Source organism: Zea mays, chromosome 3 (genome assembly GCF_902167145.1).
Source record: "Zea mays cultivar B73 chromosome 3, Zm-B73-REFERENCE-NAM-5.0, whole genome shotgun sequence".
In the NCBI taxonomy this organism is placed as follows: domain Eukaryota; kingdom Viridiplantae; phylum Streptophyta; class Magnoliopsida; order Poales; family Poaceae; genus Zea; species Zea mays.
In genome coordinates, this window is record NC_050098.1 from 169,863,274 (window position 1) to 169,887,009 (window position 23,736).

Here is a 23,736-nt window from a genome sequence, read left to right on the forward strand (position 1 = left end):
TGGTTTCTAGGGACTAATTTTTAGTCCCTACATTTTATTTCATTTTAGTTCCAAAATTGTTAAATATAGAAACTAAAATTCTATTTTAATTTCTATATTTGATAATTTATAGACTAAAATGGAATAAAACGAAGAGACTAAACATTAATCCCTAGAAACCAAACACCCCTTGGTAGCACACAGATTTCTCTAACTATTGACTCGTCGGAAAAAAAAACACGCATGCATCCTACGCAGCGAAGAATCTTTTCTTTTAGAGGTAGGCAGTTTTGCTGCAAGTAAAATTCTAACATCTGCAACAAGCCGATACAACTAATATCTTATAGAAACAACGTGGTAAGAGCTTGTTTAATTTGGGAGCAAGGGCGTTGAAAAGGCTAAAATTTACTTGTATTTAAAATTCAAAAGCGAGGAGGTTTTAGCTCCTTTAATCCTTTTTAATCTCTTTGCTTCCAAATAGGTCCTAAGAGCTAGTTTGGAAACACAATTGCCCTCCAGGATTATAAGAAAATTAGTTCATTTTTCCCTTATTAATCCCCTACATCAATACCGGAGAGAATTTTTAATTTTCAAACTAGCTATAAGTGAGTTAAATTTTCAATGGAATGTTACAAAAATTATCGGATTTTTAGGTGGGCCAAAGTAATAGGCACATGGCCACTCATTCTCGCGACCAGATCCTCTACAGTTATTTTTGGAAAAGTAAATGCAAGATGGGTCACTAATGTATGGAGGAACTGTTTCCCTCGTTGTCTCCTCCAAAGTTTGCCAGTCCTCCCTTTCGATAAAGCTAAGCTCACCGGCATCACGAACAAGTTTACGTGCAAAATACTATGTATAGACATGTTATAAATAACGTGGTGTTTGAAATAGACGGTAAGATAGGTGGTCAACGGCCGGTGAGTTCGGCTTAAGTCAGTCAACTCAACACAAGTTAACAGTCAGTCAATTCAACGTGATGCGGTCAAAAACAAAATGGAGTATAGCACGGTATAATACTGCAGCACAGTTCGATTCAGATAATATCTGGCATGTCGACATATATATATATACACGATTTCGCTGGAATTTTAATATTTTTTTAGGTTATTCAAATTATATTACTATCTTCGTTATCGAATATTTGTCGCCCGCTATTTCATTTCTAAACTAAAATATAATAAATAAAAAACGGACACAATATTCAAATAAAAGTTGTCATATCATATAAGATACAACTATACTAATATATGGTATCACATATTATTTTTATCCTCTAAAGAATATTAAATACTAGCCTATATTAGAGTAAGAGATGTGAGTCACCAGGACGATTCAAGTTTTAAATCTCTCTCAAGATATAGTTTTTTTCTCGGCAAGTATTAATAAGTATATATATACTATGGATTGGAAATAACCTTGACATGTTCACCATGCACGTTTCCCAAACTACGGGCTTGCTTGTAGCTAGTTATGTATCTACATATAATCTGCATTTAAATTTATAGTAAAAGAATGCCTGGTTAGCAAAGTTAAAACAGCTTAGAACAAATATAATAAAGGGTTGTAAGTATGCGAACTGCAGAGGTGGATGAGAGAGATGAGAGAGAATAAGGAGATTGTAAACTTAGGTCATGTATAATGAGTGTCTTAAGTTGTGTCTAGGGGGTGAAGGTAAAAAAACTCAAGACATGTATCTTGACGAAGACATAATGTCTTAGCTCTATGTTCGAGACATGAGATTAGCTGATTGGTCACTTTAATTTATTGAATGCTCTGATTGATACAATGAATATTGTAAGACACATGTTTTAGACATGACCACTGTATTATGTTCTGTTTTAGTTGTGTCTTATACTTAGAGTACTGTATAGTCGTAGTGTCTAGGTTGTACATGCCCTTAAGTCGACTTGGACAAAGAACGAAGAAATTTTATAAGAGAGAAGTGTGTCATGTATTAATAGTACACTCATGCAAAAGCATATTCATAAAGGAGTTGCTCCCCAACACTGACAGGATAAAAGATTTGTTAGCCGAGAATATCAGACATTGTAAATCCTCCCCCTCTTTTTAATCTATAAATTCTCTTGTCCCTCTTATCTGAAATAAAAATACTGTACAAAAACCCTTACAGTACGTTAAAATTTTCAAAAAAGAAGTTTACTTTTGGGACGATTAGCTGGGCATGTCCACCGAACTAATTATTGTAGTTGTTAAGGTCATAACTAAAAGTTAGTTGATCTAGTAGTCTCCGTATTTAGGCCATCATTGATAGGGCTCTTGTATAAACAGCGCGCTTCAACTCTACCTCTGATTCCTCATATAAAATAACTTCATTCTTTTTTTCAGGAAGAGACTATGAAAAGGATCTCTCATTTGGACGGAAATGTAGTTCCTCCTATTTTTATGAGGGAGTTTTTGGGCTATCGTCTTCGGTAGTTTCTTGGAGCAGCTCCTCTCTGTTTTCACCGAGAAGCCAGTAAAAGAGCCCCTCCGTTTGATAAATTTTTTAAAGGAGCTATCGAAACATCCTTTGAAAAAGCCCTAACAAAAGAGGGCCTTAGATGTACTGTGACTATCTCATCACTATTGATAATATAATAGCTATTAGATCTAGTCTATTTTTAAAATAATTATCCACTTCTGCTATTGTATAAAACAATATATACTAACTCAGGACTCATATTTACATTATACACTGAATCTTTTCCGTTTTCTAAATCATTATCCACATTTGCGCTGATGCATAACAATATAAACTAACTTACAATATGTTGTTAAGAAATAATATACTGATTTATATCACCCACTCATGTTTTCTTATTGATCTAAAGTAGATCTAAATTTGTATTTAGTTACCAACATCCTCTTATTAGACTGTCTCCAACGGGTAGTGCAAATAGGGGAGGTAGAATTGTAGATGATATTGTTTGACAATATTTACATAGTGAAGTTTGAAATAGGAGACGAGATGAGAAATCTGCTAGAGATAGCCTTATAATCGACAATTTGCATAACTCAAACTGCATTACATTATTATAAAAATTAAATACCCTCTTAAATCTGTCTAAATTATCAAAATCTCCCATTGACAAATTTGTTTAGATAATGATTAAAGCATACGTATGTCTCTATAAGGTGGATTAGTTAGGTGGTTTGAGTAGTACTTCTTAAGTTTTGGGTTCGACTCATTGCGAAAGCGATTCTTAGGTTGGTGTTAAAAAAACTCAGGTTGGTGTTAAGAAAATTACCTCGTCTATCCCAAGTCAAAGCATATGTCTAAGGTTTTTCTCGACCTGCATGATACGCCTCTTAATATAATAATATGGATAGGGCAAGGGTTCAGAAGTTTTCTTGACTTGCGTGAGAGTGTGTAGTGTAGTGCAGGGCAGAGGTCGAGCGTTTTCTTGACTTGCGTGAGAAACTGAGAATTGAGAAGTTTTCTCTTCATACAATACCTGGGAGTTTGTATTACCCCTCACAGATCAAGTTTTTATATATATTACACGATTTCTATCAATATTAATATAATAAGATTTGATTAAAGTGGATATACACATCGTGCCAACATGTATGAACAATAAAACACATAAATTATGTTTTATAAAATAAAAACAGTTTCTTAACTGATCATCTACTAATTATGATAGTGACAAATTATTTAAAATTGTATTAATAATTATAACATATAATTTATATAGATTGTTGCTTTAGATATATTTATGTATTTTAACTAAATGTTTGACATGGCTATACCCATAGTGTAACCATAATTGCAAATAGAATTTCTTGATAAGAAAGTCCAATTATCTCGAGAAGTATGAGAGACTACTCGTGGCTATATTTTATGGCTATTTAAGAATACTTTAGAGTAAAAAATTGATCATTATAAGCTTCAAATATTAAAATTGTCGTGAGGTTTGAATTACCCCCCTATTTAAGATCTCACTTCAAGCTCTATGACTTATTTTGAATAATATGATACATGTTTTTAAAACAATGGTTTTATGATATTGTAGTACTTAAGAACTTATTCTATAACCTAAAATATTTATTTATAAGAAAATACAAAAAACTAGAGTTAATGAAAGATACAATAAACTCAGGAGTCTCAACTTAACTTGAGGAGAGAGAAAATAGATTCATTCATGACTGAGGACACATGATGCAAGAAGAGGCACCATGATTAAGGGTAAGATTTCAAAATAATTACATATTTAAATATATAGAGATGCCATGCATGGAAAAAATATATATATGGATAAATATATATTGTTTTTAAATAAACGACAATAAGTTTTGATAAATAGATATAAACTATATAGTACCTATTATATCTATTATGTTAGGAAATAAATAAAAATATAAAATATATATTTGATACAAATATCTTTTTATTAGTGAGACAGTTTTCCATTTCAAATCACAAGATAATTTGAATTTTCTAGATATATGCTTGTACTGTCTAAATATTACGCAACGCTTACATCTTTGTTTTTTAGCACGAGTGAGCACAGATCGATGGGCTACTAAATGTAAATTGAACAAATAGAATGTAAATTGAGAAAAATAGAAGGATGAGAAGACTAGAGTCTACAAAGGAGAGGACAGTGTGAGTCTGCAAAGATAGCGCGGTGGAGCCGTGCAGCGATAGAGAAAGATCTGTTGGTTCGCATCAATCGAAGAGATCCGACGAAATCTAGCAACTCGTGATGATATGAGATCAGAGTCTCTCTCCGAATATGCAGAAGTATTGTAAAGCTGTACTAATAACAATCTTATTTTAATGTAAAGAACGAGCGCATGACGAACCACGAATTGATAGTCCCCTGCATGCCCTTTCCCCTCCCAGCAGTCCTAGCTAAGCCTAAGCTAGCTATAGCTCCAAGTTTCAAAGAAACAAGTAGTAGGAAACTTCAAACCAAAATCCAAAAGAACACGACTCCACACCTGCTGTGCGCAGCGTCTACGAACCAACGAACATCAGCTCACTTTTGCTTCTCCAAAGTCAAGTCCCAGTCCACTTCACTTGCTTCGCCTGCGCGTGCAGGAGCGAGCGCTACGGATCTGTGAAAAGCTTGGCCGAAGTCACTACTGCCTCCGCGCTTCTCGAAGCGACGCCACGCCATGCCGATCGTTGCTGAGCTAGGCGTCGCCCGCCTAGCTGCAGCTAGGATCGGAGCCAGCTAGTCGTCGTAGCCAAGCCGCCGCAGCTCGCCTGCGAGCCTGATGTCTCCCTCCTCCTCCTCCTCGTCGTGTTCGGACGGCGCGTGGGTGGACGTAGTGGTCGACGACGCGCCGTCCGCGGATGACGACGGCGCCGGCATCAGCTCCTGCCCAAGCCGGTCCACGCTAGCCGCCCGGCTCTTGGGAGGCGACGACGCGGACGACGCCGCGGGCGAGCGGCCCACGATGGGCACTGGATCCGTAAGCTCCTTGCCGTCGCGCGCCGGCGAGAACGCCACGGGCAGGTACTCGTCGCTGTCGCACGGGAACTTGGAGTTCTTGAAGTGCTCCTTCAGCGCTTCCAGGCCCTGCGCCGCCGCACAATTGTAACATTGACATGTGAGCAATAAGTACGTACGTAGCATTAAAATGTCTTCGACGGATGTAGATGTAGGAGAAGGGCAGCTGCAGGAGTGGAGTACGTACTTGTACGCGCGCGTATGTCACTTGGCAGATCTTGCGCGAGTTGTACACCTCCCATGGCTGCTTGTGGAACGCCTTGTACAGCCGCACGGCAGCCTCCGGCGATGTCAGGTTGACGAAGCCGTAGCCCACATTACACTTGTTGCTGCATTTTTTTGTTTTTTTTCATTTTTGCATAAGGAAGAAAAATTCTCATTTCATGCAAGGGCAAGAAATTCAGAATGGTAATGGCATGGAGGAACAATAACTAAAAAGACTTGCAATCAAAAAAAAACTTTGGCATTATGCTGCAGCTGCTTTACACATGAGTATGTTTGAAGCTGCATGCCTTTTGACAGCCACTAATGTCCTCTCGTCATTGGGCATTGATAGGTCTTTTCTCAAACTTGCTTCGTGCAAGAGAAAAGCTGCCGGCGGTATATATAAAAGCAAGTGCTTTAAATAAGCAAACTTGAAAGCATACATTTTGTTTGCATATAGAAAACTACTTTGATCTGAAGTTCAAATTTTCTCTTTAGAACGAAAGTGCTGACTTTTTCCCCCTTTTCATACTCATGCAACTCTTTTTTTTTCACAGCTCCATCTCCATAGCTAAGCGTCTATCTCTACTGTCTAGTCTCAACACTACAACCCCATCGGTGCCGCACCTTTTGTATGTGTTGGCCTCGTTATGGAAGTGCACGGCTGTGCAAAGCAAGAAAGGCAGGCAGGGAGGCGATCCCAGGGGCGGCAGCAGCCGCGAGAAAGGAAGGCAGGCCGGCTCCCTCGCCATCGGCAGCGGCAGCAGCAGCCAGCAGATGCGCGCATGCAACCAAAGAATCCATGGGGGGGCATCAAAACGAGAAGGATCTGGCATGGTCTTGCTTGCCGCTGCCAAATTTATTTCCATTTGGGCTAGTAACGCCATAGCCCATCTATGCCTGCTGCACTGTACTCTACCCACCCAAAGATAAGATACCTCGATCCTGAAGCTCACGCTTCCACAGCCAGCTCCTCGCCTCCCACCCCCCCGCCCACATTTCCCACTCCAACCATTATTCAAGGCAACAAATTCCCAGGAAAACAACCGAATTCAGGCTGGGAAGCTTGTGTGTGTTCTTGCATTGGGCACCATAAAATATAAGTCAATGCGAACAGCTAAATGCAATTATGTGAGAAGGAAGCCGAGCGCGCAACTCACTTGAAATCTATGGGGAGGTAGACGAAATCGTAGGCGGAGAAGGGCTGCTCCTCGCCGCTCGCCACGATCCACTCGTTGGATTGGATGCAGTGGTTGTCCAGCATGTTGAGCAGCAGCTTCTGGCTGCGACCCAAACGCCTCGGGCATCAGCTAGCAGAATCGCAATTCTGTGCGTCGCCCATGAAATATAGCATTGTTGCAACAAACGTGGAGATTGGCAGGGATACCTGTACTTGTTCGGTATGTTCCTGATCATGACGGTGGTCCTCGTATCCATCTCCGAAGCCGGCGTTGCTTGCGTGTCGGCGCCGCCGCCGGCCTCGGGCTCCTTGAACAGGAAGCGCGCCTCCCACCCGCTCTTTCGTCCTTTCCAGCTCCCGCCGCCGCTGCTCCCGACGCCTTTCTGGGTTTGCTTCCCGGACGCTGTCGGGGTCGACGAGGATGCCGCCGCCGCCGCCACCACGATCTTGCCGCCCTTGGTCTTGCGCTCATGGCTCGTTCCGGCATTGCCTCCCTTGGACGACTGGTCGCTGCCCGCGCTAGACTTACAGGAGCTCCTCCTCAGAAGCACCACTCCTTCCCTCGCCCTTACGGAACCGGACGACGACGAGGATGCCGGCGGCTGAGACGACGTCGGTTGGGACGGTCGCCACGTCGCTTGAAGCCTCGGCGGAGTCGGCGCGGTGGGCCGGTGCTGGTGGGGTGCGTACCCGCGCCTAGGACCGACAGGCACACGGCAAAAATTCAGCCGCCCACAGGGTGATGGGAAGGCTAGCTGACTGAAATTGCGTTGTTGTTTACCTGCGGGGCCCGGGGCCGGAAGGGCGCGTGAACTCGACGACGAGGCGGCGGCCGAAAAGCTCCTGGCCGTTGAGCTCGGCGAGCGCGCGCGCGGCGTCGCGCGTGTCGAAGAAGTCCACGAACTTGTGGCTGGGCCGCTGCGCCGACTCCCTCACATCCTTCAAGTCCCCTGCGAACACGAGGACGGGCCAATACAATTGCTGCGGGAAACACAAGAAACGAGCGTGGGAAAACGAAATGCCTGGTTGGTCGGCTCGGTCGGTGGCGCGTACCGAAGGCCTGGAAGACTTGGCGGAGGTCAGCGACCGAGACGCCGGGCAGGGGGCTCAGGACCACCAGGGAGCCGCGGTTGTCGCCGTCGTCGGCGCCGGTGGCGAAGTGGGCCCACACGGCGTGCCCGAGGACGAGGCCGCGGCCGTCGTCGTTGGGGTGGGGCCAGTCCCAGGCCTGGGGCGTCGGTGCAGGAGCCCACGCCGGGGCTACGGCGGCCGCCGCGTAGAGCTGCCCGAGGCGGCTCTGCTGGCGCATGTGCTGCTCGCGGACACAGGTCAAGGCGAGCTCGGCGGCGCGGATGTCGAAGAAATGGACGGTGGCCACGCCCTCGGACGCCACCGCGCACGCGTCGACCGAGCGGATCGCGCCGAATGGCGCCATCGCCTGCGCCACGTCGGCCTCCTGCGCGTGCGGCGGGACAAGGCCCAGCACCACGACGCGGCTCGACGGGCCATTGACCACCGGCGTCGTCGTTGGCAAGGTGTACCCCGGCTGCGGCGCCATGGCCATCGCCATCGGAGGCACTGGCTGTAACATGGCTATTTGCGGCGGCGGAGGCACCGGCATGGCTGGATATGGGTGGGGGCAGTATAGCTGTTGCGGAAGCGGCTGTAGAGGATAGGGGGCACAGACCGTAGGGTGGAACTCCTGAGCTGCGGCATCGAGAAGGTTACCCGTGGCTTCCGGGAACCCACCCATTCCACTCCCTCCCCCACCCTCCATGGCTAGAGCTCAGAACAAAAGAAACCGAGGAGTCCAAGGAAGACTGCCGTCTAAAGATCTAGAACTTTCTGGTGATTCTTGATCATGCCTTCGATCAAGAACCAGGCGAGAATTGTACTTGGGACCCCGTCTCAGTCTCACTCTCCCGTTCTCTCTCCTGCTTAGCCGTATACTCGGTGTGTGTGTGTGGAGTGAGAGCGGTGGTAGTACCGCACCACTGCTGCCAGAAACGAGAGAGAGGGGCCGGAGAGAGGAGAGAGATTGGGAGCTCTTTTTATGGTAATTGCCGCGGGAAAAGAAAACCGGTGGGGTTTTATTTGGAGCTCTACAGGGACAAAGGGGGAGAGAGACGCGAGGAGGGAGGGGGCGGTGGAGAAGAGTCGAGGAGGTGAAGGGCGGGCGGTACGGAGGGAAGAGGAGGAAGAGGAGAGACGAGAGTGGCCGTGTGCTGGATTGTTTTAGCTCGGATCCTCTGCAACGACAGCACTTGTTGCTCTTGCACGAGTCATGCCCCGTGCGTACATGACAGGCCCCACGTCTGCTTCTTTGCTGGGGAGATTTTTCCGGTAGATTTTGCGTGTTTGTTTTCGGAGTTAGATCTAGCTTTTCGAGATGCCGCCGGCTACAAATAAAGACCATATTCTTCAAATTACTGGGCGTTCGGTTACCGGACTAAAATATTCGAATATCAATTATAAAGATTAATGTTCTGTTTAGGAGTGCTTTATTTTAAGAATTACAACTTTAGATTTCTATCTTCACCATAAATCAATTTCAATACATTGGTAAGACAGGGTTCTGGTGAGCATCAAATAAAGGGTCGGACGGTTTGCGCGCGCAGAACCAGTTAGAATTCTGAGTTTCTTGCTATAGTTGTTGGCTAGATTCACAGAATTAGCTCGAAAAATATGTTTGTAACGGGTCCAGCCCCCCTCCTCTATAAATACAGAGGAATACGACCGATTAAACACCATCAATCGAATCAATACCAGTTTATCTCGTATTTATTTCTTGTATATTTAGGAGTAGTTCTAGTTTAGCCTTCCAATCCCCAAATTCTCCGCTTCTCTTCGACTCTATATCGATAGGAGTCTAGGTCGGCCTGCCAAGCCTAGACAACACCTAGGATCTCTCCTCCCCGACGGGGTCCCTCCCGGGAGCGAGATCCAGGCGCCACCGACGACCTTCGCTGCCCCTGCACACGTGCGGACCGTCCGGCCTATAGGCGCGGATCGTCCGACCGTCAAGCAGGAAACCCTAAGCCCTGCGCCAGGTCGCAGACCGTCCGGCCCCTGGCCGCGGACCGTCCGCGCCTGTGCAGTGAGCACCGCCGCCGGTTCTCACGCAGTGATTGGCACTCAGAAAAAGCGCCAACACACTTTTTGGTGACCCCGCTGGGGACGACACATATAGACCCATCAAATCGGCCCTCAATGGCCGATTCAAGGGATAGTTCTGAAGTCTCCCCCAGCAATATCATAGAGTCGACTTGGGAAACCTTGCCGGCTGACGAACAGCTCCAGTTCGAGGAGCACAAGGAGCAGCTGATCCAAGAGGCAAAGGCAAAGTTCCTGGCCAACTTCAAGGTGGACAGGAATAACAAGGTCGTTCGACAACTGGCGACGGATCTGACTTCACTTCGACCTACCACGACTACCCCGAGGTAAGCAACACAAACGAGCTATAATCTCTTAAAAATTATGTAGATGAACAGCGAGAACAAATGCAAAATATCATAGGGGGTATGCAAAATGATTATAGGAGGCTAGTACGTGCGTTTGATAAATCTACTGTTGCAAATTTTCCTTCGCGCGAGGATGAATTTGGGGAAAACACGTGTAATTCATCGGCTACAGGTTGTCACGACCAGTTATAACCCCTTTATGGGATGTCGATAGACACATGCCCTGGGCAACCGCAACCTCCTCCACACATCGGTGATAAATTCGTCGATCTACGCATGTCCGGACCATCCGCACATGAGCACGGACCGTCCGGGCCAACGGCGACCGGTCCCATTTTTAATGAATTACCAAGACATGCATGAAAGGGAAATAGGGTAAAACCTTTTCCTAAATGATTTTGGTGGTTGAATTGCCCAACACAAATAATTGGACTAACTAGTTTGCTCTAGATTATAAGTTCTACAGGTGCCAAAGGTTCAAACACAAACTAATAAAAAGTCCAAGATAGGGTTCAAAAAGAAAGGAGCAAAAGAAACCGAAGGTTGCCCTGGTCTGGCGCACCGGACTATCCGGTGCACCACCGGACAGTGTCCGGTGCACCAGGGAGATCAACTCTGAACTGCTCAGCTTCAGGTTTTTGGAGAGCCACTCTGCTATAATTCACTGGACTGTCCGGTGTAGCACCGGACTCTCTAGTGTGCCATGCGGAGCAACGGCTACTGCGCCAACGGTCGTCTGCAAAAGTGAACAGTGAACGTGGACAATGCGCGGACAGCGCGCGCAGAGTCAGAGCAGCGCCAGAAGGCGCACCGGACAGTGAACAGTGACTGTCTGGTGCACCACCGGACTGTCTGGTGGTCCCAGCTGTCAGAGCTCCAACGGTCGAAACCGTCAGAACCCTAACGGTTGGGTGACGTGGCTGGCGCACCAGACAGTGTCCGGTGGCGCACCGGACTGTCCGGTGCGCCCATCGACAGACAGCCTCCCCAACGGCCATTTTGGTGGTTGGGGCTATAAATACCCCCAACCACCACCACTTCAAGGCATCCAAGTTTTCAGCCATTGCATTCAATACAAGAGCTCTAGACTTCACTCCAAGACACAAACAAGAGATCAAATCCTCTCCCAAGTCCACAATCACTCCAAACATTTAGTAACTAGTGAGAGAGAGATATTTGTGTTCATTTGAGTTCTTGTCGCTTGGATCGCTTTTCTTCTTCCTCCATTCTTGTTCTCAAGCAACTTGTAATAAACTCAAGAGACACCAAGTTGTGGTGGTCCTTGTAAGGGGTCTAAGTGACCCGTTGATTAAGGAGAAAAGCTCACTCGGTCTAGGTGACCGTTTGAGAGAGGGAAAGGGTTGAAAGAGACCCGGTCTTTGTGACCACCTCAACGGGGAGTAGGTTTGCAAGAACCGAACCTCGGTAAAACAAATCACCGTGTCATCCGCTCTATTTGCTTGTGATTGTTTTCGCCTCTCTTTCGGATTCGACTTTATTTCTGTCGGGGACCATAATTAGGGGTACCCTCAAGACGCCTAATTCTCAGCTGGTAACCCCCATCAGCATAAAGCTGCAGAGGCCTGATGGGTGCGATTAAGTCAGGGATCAGTCCATACGAGTGACTCGATCACGCTTCACCCGAGCCTAGCCTCGGACTCGGGCAGCCGACCTCGAGGGACTTCCGTCTCACCCGAGGCCCCCCTTTTAACGGCGGACACATCTCCGGCTCGCCCGAGGCCTTGGCTTCGCTAAGAAGCAACCCTGACTAAATCGCCGCACCGACTGACCCAGTTGCAGGGGCATTTAACGCAAAGGTGGCCTGACACCTCTATCCTGACGCGCGCCCCCCGGCAGAGCCGAAGTGACCACCGTCACTCCGCTGCTCCACTGACCGGTCTGACAGAAGGACAGCGTCGCCTGCGCCACTCCGACTGCAGTGCCACTCGATAGAGTGAGTCTGACAGGCAGCCAGGCCTCGCCAGGGGTGCCAAAGAGAACTCCGCTCCGCCCGACCCCAGGGCTCGGACTCGGGCTAAGACCCGGAAGACGGCGAACTCCGCTCCGCCCGACCCCAGGGCTCGGACTCGGGCTAAGACCCGGAAGACGACGAACTCCGCTCCACCCGACCCCAGGGCTCGGACTCGGGCTAAGACCCGGAAGACGGCGAACTCCGCTCCGCCCGACCCCAGGGCTCGGACTCGGGCTAAGACCCGGAAGACGGCGAACTCCGCTCCGCCCGACCCCAGGGCTCGGACTCGGGCTCGGCCCCGGAAGACGATGAACTCCGCCTCGCCCGACCCCAGGGCTCGGACTCCGCCCTGGCCTCTGCCGAACGACTTCCACCTCGCCCGACCCAGGGGCTCGGACTCGGCCTCGGCAACGGAAGACAGATTCGACCCCAGCTTCGGAGGAGCCCCCACGTCGCCCGGCCTCGGGCGCGGGCCCGCCACGTCAACAGGGAGCGCCATCACCACTCTACCCCGAGCCGACTCGGGCCGCAGAGAACAAGACCGGTGTCCCATCTGACCAGCTCCGCCAGATAGGCAATGATGGCGCCTCCCAAGCTCCATGACGGCGGCGGCTCTCAGCTCTCTTATAGAAGCAGGTGGACGTCAGCAAGGACTCGACCGCTCCGACAGCTGTCCTTCCGCCAAGCTCCGTTGCTCCTCCGACAGCCACGACATCACGCCAGCAGGGTGCGAAGATCTCTCCGGCTGCCACATTGGCATGTACTTAGGGCGCTAGCTCTCCCTCCGCTAGACACGTAGCACTCCGCTACACCCCTCATTGTACACCTGGATCCTCTCCTTACGACTATAAAAGGAAGGACCAGGGCCTTAGAAAAGGTTGGCCGCGCGGGACCGAGGACGGGACAGGCGCTCTCTTGGGGCTGCTCGCTTCCCTCACCCGCGTGGACGCTTGTAACCCCCCTACTGCAAGCGCACCCGACCTGGGCGCGGGACGAACACGAAGGCCGTGGGACTTCCACCTCTCTCACGCCCGTCTCCGGCCACCTCGCCTCTCCCCCCTTCGCGCTCGCCCACGCGCTCGACCCATCTGGGCTGGGGCACGCAGCACACTCACTCGTCGGCTTAGGGACCCCCCGGTCTCGAAACGCCGACAGTTGGCGCGCCAGGTAGGGGCCTGCTGCGTGTTGACGAACAGCTTCCCGTCAAGCTCCAGATGGGCAGTCTCCAGCAACCTCTCCGGCCTGGGACGGTGCTCCGTTTCGGGAGTCTTGAGTTCATGTCCTTCGACGGCAGCTACGACATGATACTCCTTCCACCGCCGTGCGACAACGACAATGGCGGCCGACAACCCGCCCGCCGGCGGCGGAATCGACGACATCTTCCCCGCGTGGTGGAAGAACAACATTCGAGCTCGCTCCGTCCTCTCCCCTGCCAACGGAGGAGGAGGCGGGGCAACCAAGGCCAAGCGGGAGGCCGCGCTTCGTCGGCCGTCGAGCGAATCGACGCCCCCGACGCCCAGACGGAAGGCACGCCGGGCGTCGACCTCGCGTTCGAGACGAAGGCAAGCGCCGTCCCCCCGCGACACGCTGATCCCGAGCAAGAAGACGACGCCAGCGCGCTCGCGGAAAGCTTGCAGGACGTCGCCCTTGTACCTGAGATGACGGCGCAACCAGTCCCCGATGTGACTACGTCGCTCCGCGTCGACCAAAAGGTACTGACTAACTCCCATCTTACGTCATTTCGACTCGGCCTCAACCCGCCTAGCAACCTTGCTTTGACGGGCGCTCTCATTGAGGCGAGTGCAACCCCACTGGGGTTTCATATGCGGTCGCCTTGGGTCCGGTTGACGGACGTCTCGACCTACGGGCCCTCTGGGTCCGAGGAAGATGACGATCCCAGCATCTGTTGGGATTTCTCTGGACTTGGCAACCCCGGTGCCATGCGGGACTTCATGACCGCATGTAACTACTGCCTCTCCGACTGTTCCGACGGAAGCCACAGCCTTGACAACGAGGGCTGCGGCCCAAGCCGCGAATGTTTCCACATCGAGCTAGGGGATCCCTCCGAAGGCAACCATCTCGGCATGCCGGAGGACGGTGATCTTCCTAGGCCGGCGCCTCGCGCCGACATCCCGCGGGAGCTAGCTGTGGTCCCCGTTCCGGCGGGGGGTTACGACCCACAACTCGAGCAAGTCCGCGAGGCGCAGGCCAGGCTCGACGAGGGAACAGGAGCGCTTGAGCCGATCCGACGGGACGTCGGACGGGTATGGGCGGGCCAACCCCCGGCCGGAGAAATACGTCACCTGCCCCAAGGTCTCCAGCACCGCGTCGCCAACGATGTCAGGGTCAGGCCGCCACCCGCATCCAGTGGGGTCGGCCAGAACCTGGCAGCCGCAGCGATGCTTCTCCGCACGATGCCGGAGCCATCAACTACCGAGGGTCGACGAATCCAGGGAGAGCTCAAGAATCTCCTGGAAGGCGCTGCGGCCCGACGGGCCGAGAGCACTGCCTCCCGAAGGCAGGGATACCCCTCGGAACCTCATGCCGCGACTTCCCGATTCATGCGGGAAGCCTCGGTCTACACCGGACGCACGCGCAACACCGCGCCTGCGGCCCCGGGCCACCTCGGCAACGAGCACCATCGACGTGACCGTCGGGCCCACCTCGACGAAAGGGTGCGCCGAGGCTACCACCCCAGGCGTGGGGGGCGCTACGACAGCGGGGAGGATCGGAGTCCCTCGCCCGAACCACCCGGTCCGCAGGCCTTCAGTCGGGCCATCCGACGGGCGCCGTTCCCGACCCGGTTCCGACCCCCGACTACCATCACAAAGTACTCGGGGGAAACGAGACCGGAACTGTGGCTCGCGGACTACCGCCTGGCCTGCCAACTGGGTGGAACGGACGACAACAACCTCATCATCCGAAACCTCCCCCTGTTCCTCTCCGACACTGCTCGCGCCTGGTTGGAGCACCTGCCTCCGGGGCAGATCTCCAGCTGAGACGACTTGGTCCAAGCCTTCGCCGGCAATTTCCAGGGCACATACGTGCGCCTCAGGAATTCCTGGGACCTTCGAAGCTGCCGGCAACAGCCGGGAGAGTCGCTCCGGGACTACATCCGGCGATTCTCGAAGCAGCGCACCGAGCTGCCCAACATCACCGACTCGGATGTCATCGGCGCGTTCCTTGCCGGCACTACTTGCCGTGACCTGGTGAGCAAGTTGGGTCGCAAAACCCCCACCAGGGCGAGCGAGCTGATGGACATCGCTACCAAGTTCGCCTCTGGCCAGGAGGCGGTCGAGGCTATCTTCCGAAAGGACAAGCAGCCCCAGGGCCGCCCATCGGAAGAGGCTCCCGAGGCGTCTACTCCGCGCGGCGCCAAGAAGAAGGGCAAGAAGAAGTCGCAATCGAAACGCGACGCCGCCGACGCGGACCTTGTCGCTGCCGCCGAGTACAAGAACCCTCGGAAGCCCCCCCGGAGGTGCAAACCTCTTCGACAAGATGCTCAAGGAGTCGTGCCCCTATCATCAGGGGCCCATCAAGCACACTCTCGAGGAGTGCGCCATGCTTCGGCGCCACTTCCACAGGGTCGGGCCGCCCGCGGAGGGTGGCAGGGCCCACGACGACGACAAGAAGGAAGATCACCAAGCAGGAGAGTACCCCGAGGTCCGCGACTGCTTCATGATCTACGGTGGGCATGCGGTGAATGCCTCGGCTCGGCATCGCAAGCAAGAGCGCCGAGAGGTCTGCTCGGTGAAGGTGGCGGCGCCAGTCTACCTAGACTGGTCCGACAAGCCCATCACCTTCGACCAGGCTGACCACCCCGACCACGTGCCGAGCCCGGGGAAATACCCGCTCGTCGTCGACCCCGTCATCGGCAACGTCAAGCTCACCAAGGTCCTGATGGATGGGGGCAGCTGCCTCAACATCATCTACGCCGAGACCCTCAAGCTCCTGCGCGTCGATCTGTCCTCCATCCGAGCAGGCGCTGCGCCCTTCCACGGGATCATCCCTGGGAAGCGCGTCCAGCCCCTCGGACGACTCGACCTCCCCGTCTGCTTCGGAACGCCCTCCAACTTCCGAAGGGAGACCTTGACGTTCGAGGTGGTCGGGTTCCGAGGAACCTACCACGCGGTACTGGGAAGGCCATGCTACGCGAAGTTCATGGCCGTCCCCAACTACACCTACCTGAAGCTGAAGATGCCGGGCCCCAACGGGGTCATCACCGTCGGCCCCACGTACAAACACGCATTCGAATGCGACGTGGAGTGCGTGGAGTACGCCGAGGCCCTCGCCGAGTCCGAGGCCCTCATCGCCGACCAGGAGAACCTCTCCAAAGAGGTGCCAGATGTGAAGCGTCATGCCGGCAACTTCGAGCCAGCGGAGACGGTTAAGGCCGTCCCTCTCGACCCCCGTGGCGACACCTCCAAGCAGATCCGGATCGGTTCCGGGCTTGACCCCAAATAGGAAGCAGTGCTCGTCGACTTTCTCCGCGCAAACGCCGACGTCTTTGCGTGGAGTCCCTCGGACATGCCCGGCATACCGAGGGATGTCGCCGAGCACTCGCTGGATATTCGGGCCGGAGCCCGACCCGTCAGGCAGCCTCTGCGCCGATTCGACGAGGAGAAGCGCAGAGCGATAGGCGAGGAGATCCACAAGCTAATGGCAGCAGGGTTCATCAAAGAGGTATTCCATCCCGAATGGCTTGCCAACCCTGTGCTTGTGAGGAAGAAAGGGGGGAGATGGCGGATGTGCGTAGACTACACTGGTCTCAACAAAGCATGTCCGAAGGTCCCCTACCCTCTGCCTCGCATCGATCAAATCGTGGATTCCACTGCTGGGTGCGAAACCCTGTCTTTCCTCGATGCCTACTCAGGGTATCACCAAATCCGGATGAAACAGTCTGACCAGCTCACGACTTCTTTCATCACGCCGTTCGGCATGTACTGCTATGTCACCATGCCGTTCGGTTTGAGGAATGCGGGCGCGACGTACCAGCGGTGCATGAACCATGTGTTCGGCGAACACATCGGTCGCACAGTCGAGGCCTACGTCGATGACATCGTAGTCAAGACAAGGAAGGCTTCCGACCTCCTCTCCGACCTTGAAGTGACATTCCGATGTCTCAAGGCGAAAGGAGTCAAGCTCAATCCTGAGAAGTGTGTCTTCGGGGTGCCCCGAGGCATGCTCCTGGGGTTCATTGTCTCCGAGCGAGGCATCAAAGCCAACCCGGAGAAGATCACAGCCATCACCAGCATGGGACCCATCAAGGACTTAAAAGGCGTACAGAGGGTCATGGGATGTCTTGCGGCCCTGAGCCGCTTCATCTCACGCCTCGGCGAAAGAGGTCTGCCTCTGTACCGCCTCTTAAGGAAGGCCGAGTGTTTCGCTTGGACCCCTGAGGCCGAAGAAGCCCTCGGGAACCTGAAGGCGCTCCTTACAAAGGCGCCTGTCTTGGTGCCCCCAGCTGATGGAGAAGCCCTCTTGGTCTACGTCGCCGCTACCACTCAGGTGGTTAGCGCCGCGATTGTAGTCGAGAGGCAAGAAGAAGGGAATGCATTGCCCGTTCAGAGGCCAGTCTACTTCGTCAGCGAAGTACTGTCCGAGACCAAGATCCGCTACCCACAAGTTCAGAAGCTGCTGTATGCTGTGATCCTGACAAGGCGGAAGTTACGACACTACTTCGAGTCTCATCCGGTAACTATGGTGTCATCCTTCCCCCTGGGGGAGATCATCCAGTGCCGAGAAGCCTCGGGCAGGATCGCAAAGTGGGCGGTGGAAATCATGGGCGAAACAATCTCGTTCGCCCCTCGGAAGACCATCAAGTCCCAGGTGTTGGCGGACTTCGTGGCCGAATGGGTCGACACCCAGCTGCCGACGGCTCCGATCCAACCGGAGCTCTGGACCATGTTTTTCGACGGGTCGCTGATGAAGACGGGAGCCGGCGCGGGCCTGCTCTTCATCTCGCCCCTTGGGAAGCACCTACGCTACGTGCTCCGCCTCCATTTCCCGGCGTCCAACAATGTGGCCGAGTACGAGGCTCTGGTCAACGGGTTGCGGATCGCCATCGAGCTAGGGGTCAGACGCCTCGATGCCCGTGGTGACTCACAGCTCGTCATCGACCAAGTCATGAAGAACTCCCACTGTCGCGACCCGAAGATGGAGGCCTACTGCGATGAGGTTCGGCGCCTGGAAGACAAGTTCTTCGGGCTCGAGCTCAACCACATCGCTCGGCGCTACAACGAGACTGCAGACGAGCTGGCTAAAATAGCCTCGGGGCGAACGACGGTCCCCCCAGACGTCTTCTCCCGGGATCTGCATCAACCCTCTGTCAAGATCGACGACGCTCCCGAGCCCGAGGCACCCTCGGCACAGCCCGAGGTACCCTCGGCCCAGCCCGAGGTACCCTCGGCCCCCGAGGGCGAGGCACTGGACGTCGAGGAAGGGCAGAGCGGGGCCACGCCTGATCAAGATTGGCAGGCCCCGTACCTGCAATATCTCCGCCGAGGAGAGCTACCCCTCGACCAAGCCGAGACTCGGCGGGTAGCGCGACGCGCCAAGTCGTTCGTCTTACTGGGCGATGAGGAGGAGCTCTACCACCGCAGCCCCTCAGGCGTCCTCCAGCGATGCATCTCCATCGCCGAAGGTCAGGAACTCCTGCAAGAAATACACTCGGGGGCTTGCGGCCATCATGCAGCACCCCGAGCCCTTGTCGGGAATGCTTTCCGGTAAGGCTTCTACTGGCCAACGGCGGTGGCTGACGCCACTAGAATTGTCCGCACCTGTGAAGGGTGCCAATTCTATGCGAAGCAGACCCGCCTGCCCGCTCAGGCTCTGCACACGATACCCATCACCTGGCCCTTTGCTGTATGGGGTCTGGACCTCGTCGGTCCCTTGCAGAAGGCGCCCGGGGGCTACACGCACCTGCTGGTCGCCATCGACAAATTCTCCAAGTGGATCGAGGTCCGACCCCTGAACAACATCAGGTCCGAGCAGGCGGTGGCGTTCTTCACCAACATCATCCATCGCTTCGGGGTCCCAAACTCCATCATCACCGACAACGGTACCCAGTTCACCGGCAAAAAATTCTTGGATTTTTGCGAAGATCACCACATCCGGGTGGACTGGGCCGCCGTAGCTCATCCCATGTCGAATGGGCAAGTGGAGCGTGCCAACGGCATGATTCTGCAAGGGCTCAAGCCCCGGATCTACAACGGCCTCAACAAGTTCGGCAAGCGATGGATGAAGGAACTCCCCTCGGTGGTCTGGAGCCTGAGGACAACGCCAAGCCGAGCCACGGGTTTCACGCCGTTCTTCCTGGTCTATGGGGCCGAGGCCATCTTGCCCACTGACCTGGAATACGGCTCCCCGAGGGCGAGGGCCTACAACGAACAAAGCAACCAAGCTAGCCGAGAAGGCTCGCTGGACCAGCTGGAGGAGGCTCGGGACAAGGCCTTACTACACTCGGCGCGGTACCAGCAGTCCCTGCGACGCTACCACGCCCGAGGGGTCCGGTCCCGAGACCTCCAGGTGGGCGATCTGTTGCTTCGGCTGTGGCAAGACGCCCGAGGGAGGCACAAGCTCACGCCCCCCTGGGAGGGGCCATTCGTCATCGCCAAAGTCCTGAAGCCCGGAACATACAAGCTGGCCAATAATCAAGGCGAGATCTACGACAACGCCTGGAACATCAAACAGCTACGTCTCTTCTACCCTTAAGATGTTTTCAAGTTGTTCGCATACCTCGTACCCACGCAAAGTTTAGTCATCAAGGAAGGGTCGGCCTCGCCTCGGCAGAGCCCGACCCTCCCTCGGGGGCTAAAAGGGGGGAGACCCCCTCTGCGTCGAATTTTTCCCTCGAAAAAAGATCTCTTTTTAGCAGAATTTCTTTCGTGCTTTTTGACTACTTCGAAAAGCGGATCCTGGAAACGACGGAGTACACGTAAGCAGCCAAGGCTGACCGAGCCGAGGGACTCCTACGCCTCCGGGATACGGATACCTCACTCATCACCTTCTGCGATAAGTAACTCGCGTTCGGATAAAGCGACTCCGTGGACCGAACAAGTCTTCACGTTCGGAAGCTCTTCTGCCAAAGTGGTCCTTCAAGCTTTCTCGACTAAGTCGGAGACAGGGCCTCATGGACGGGCGAAGGTACGCGTAAGCGGCAAGGCCGACCGAGCCGAGGGACTCCTACGCCTCCGGGATACGGATACCTCACTCATCACCTTCCGCGAGAAGCAACTCTCGCCCGCACGAACATCCCTGTTACCGACGGAAAGTCCAGAGGCTCGGAATAAGGGGAAAAGAGATGCAGCTTTGCAAGCGCAGCGAGGGTGTGTTTTCTGGCCTCAACGGCCGCAGAAGGCACACGCTACAAGACGATCTGATCCTGCAGGCTCGGGTCTTCACGCTGAAGGGGGCCGTAGCACCCTCGGCATCGACGACGTCTTCAGCAAGGTCCGACCCAGCCTCGGACGACGACGTGATCCGAGGACTTCTCCGGGAATCCGGCCCGAGCAGGCGGCTCGGCCGGCTACCCCTGGGGCCTCGGCCAACCATGCTCCAAGGGCGCTAGCCCGACCCGAGGCCTCGGCTGATCGACTCCGGCGTCGGATCCGCTGACGGACAACCCGGCTAGGCTCCGGCTGTAACACCCGGTTTTAAAGGACAAAGCCGGGTGCATCTCATACATGCACCAAGAAGACAACATATACAATAACAGAGTGTATAGAGATAAATGTCGTTAAACATCAGAGTATTTATTACATAGCGGAAGACTTATTACAAAGTAAAAGAATAAATATAAAACGAACTAAGGATCGTCGGCGCCAATGTCGACTGAGAAACGCCACCTAGATCAAGTCGAACGCCTCAGTGTTAGGCAGCTCCTCTTCGACCACCTGCTCTTCTCCTGTGTGGGGGGTGTGAGACAGCAAGAGTGAGCTCACATACGTTCATCGCTCAACAAGTTGTGGGGAATAATGTGGCATGAACTTACCGAAGGTGGGAGTTCATGAAGTGTAAGGCTAATCAATGAAGTAAAGGCTGTGGCTGAGCATTGCTTTTATAAGTTGGTCAAAATTTTATTAGCAATTACTAAGTGTAAGTAAATACCAAACCTTAATAATAATAAAGAACAGTAATAGTAAAATAATCCCAAATGCGATGCAAATGTCCAATTAAATTTAAGTTCCATAAATTAATCATGTGAGGGTCCGAGCCGCTCATGACCGTGAGCACGGCTAGTATACCAGTTTTACACTCTGCAGAGGTTGCGCATCTTTACCCACAAGTCATGTTACCCATCTGCCAAGAGATGGCCAATCCCATACACCTCTACCGAGGAGGCGAGGCAGGGTAACACTACGAGGCCTTTACAAAGTTCCACTAGCTTCAGAAATCCCGCTACAGTTTATAGGAAGCTCCAATGCAGGGTTCTTGCCTGACCGCCATCGCAGCAAAATCAACCCAAGGACCTCCCTACACTGACCACTCCCCTACTGCCCTTGCCCCTTTCGGGTAAGGAAGACCTCCACTAGCTTTCCTAGTTAATCAGCCAAGGGCGTCCCATTATACCCTTGTGGTAGCACTGTTTTCCCGGGTGGTCGCTCCATGTTCCCATTAACATAATGATCTTATCATGAATAATAAATAATAAACAGATAATAAAAGGTATAACAACAAGTGATAAATATCTTTATACCCAAAGCCACATAAAGCGATAGCATATACTACCCAAAAAAATTAGTAGTAAAACCAGTGGTGAAACAAGGTATAAAGATAGTCAAAATCTAGGGTAACCTATTGGGTCCCAGCAAAATTAACCTATGCAGATCATTATGATTAATAAGAACATGAATGGGTAAAGGAAGTGATCAAGGGCACAACTTGCCTGGCACTTGAGATTCCAATTACCAGGGTGATTCTTCAGATCCTCGTGACCTCACCGCTAGTCGCAGCAATACAAACAAACAGTGTATAGACAAAATTAACATCACACCAAACATAAGAATATAATGCATAATAATGATCTACGCGCTGCTACGAGACTAACGCAACTTGAACGGATCAAATCGGAGTTAAAATGGAGGAGATACGAATTTCCTAAGGTTTTATGTATTTGATATGAGATTAATTAGGAGATCAATTTTATTATTGTTTTCATGTCAAAACAGAGGCATTAGGTGATAAACAACATTATTATAAAATTATAGCAATTGAAATGGATTAATTTGGACACCCTATGAATTTTATATGAATTAAACAAACTCTAGTCATTATTTTTATATTAAAAATAGATTTCTATTTCTTTTTCCTGTCTTTTCTATTCACTGGACTGCGCCTACTATTAGCCGAAAACACAGGGACTTAACCAAAAAGGTACTCAGACTCAGTAAATACTCCGAGGGGACGGCGGGTTGTTTATCGGGTTCTACGGGGTCTCTTCAGTAATATTGCCACGGCGAAAGGGTATCGCACATTCTAGGCCATACGATCTGAGATGGACGATTGAGATTAGATCCAGTGCATTATGAATTCACAGACGACGCAGAACCGCCCAATCTCGATCCAACGCCCCTGATTTTATTAGGCTTCGACTCACCATGGCCGTCCAATCCAAATTGAGCGGTCAGATTTTCCCTTAGCGAAAGGTTATTTCTAATCTAATCCCGACCGTCGGCACTCGGATCGACGGTCATCAGCTCATCTCTCCCGCTGATGGCATCACCACGGTGGCGCACCCTAGACCACGGTGGCGCCCAGCCGGCGAGAGCCACGCCCGTACGCCCGAGCACTAATCCCAAATTCCCCCGACTTAAATGCACAACAAGATAAGGCGAACCAAATGGTGAAGTCCTAACCGGTAATGGTGTGGCCGAAATGCTTGACCACGGTGTGAATGACTTCACGGCGGCGACGAGGTCGTCAATGCGAAATTGAGGTGCTCTGAGGAACCCTCCGCGCACCCAAGCCGCAGAGACAGCTTCACCCGATGATGGGACGCGACGGTGTTGGCCAGGGAGTCACGGACGTCTTGGAATCGCAGAATCGGCCCTCCGACGACCGCTGGCGTTTCACTCCTTTCTTAGCGGTCTCGTGGTGCTCTAGATATGCCCAACAGAGGGCGAGAGGCTCGCGGCTGGAGGTTTTATACCCGCGAGCACCGGCCGGGCCGTTTTGGTTCAGCGCGCGGATCTGGGAGGTAGGAGGAGGCGCGCGCACCAGGTGGAGATCTCCATGGCGCTGATGGCTTGGTTTGTGCGGATATGTGATGCGGCGAGGGGAGTAACGCACCAGCCGAGGGGATAGATGTGGGCTCGGAGTTTGTTGCCGGGAATAGCGGAGGCAGCCCAGGATCTCGGCAATGCTGGTGTGGTTCTGTTGCGAGTTCAACGGTGACCGAAGGATGGGGATTCCGTTGGCCGAGCCTGCGCGCTGATTGAGGGATGGGCGGACTCAGTCGCGCAGGATGGGGAAGAA

General features: G+C 52.3%; 1 protein-coding gene across 1 annotated transcript; it reads right to left on the reverse strand.

The window, feature by feature from the left end:
• Positions 1-4,730: 4,730 nt before the first annotated feature.
• On the reverse strand, positions 4,731-8,600 carry LOC541683 (terminal ear1). Its single transcript, NM_001111433.1, is given in 6 exon segments — positions 4,731-5,513; positions 5,632-5,773; positions 6,809-6,931; positions 7,036-7,524; positions 7,610-7,778; positions 7,882-8,600. Coding segments are annotated over 6 exon segments (1,971 nt in total). The 5' UTR covers positions 8,582-8,600; the 3' UTR covers positions 4,731-5,165.
• Positions 8,601-23,736: the final 15,136 nt, after the last annotated feature.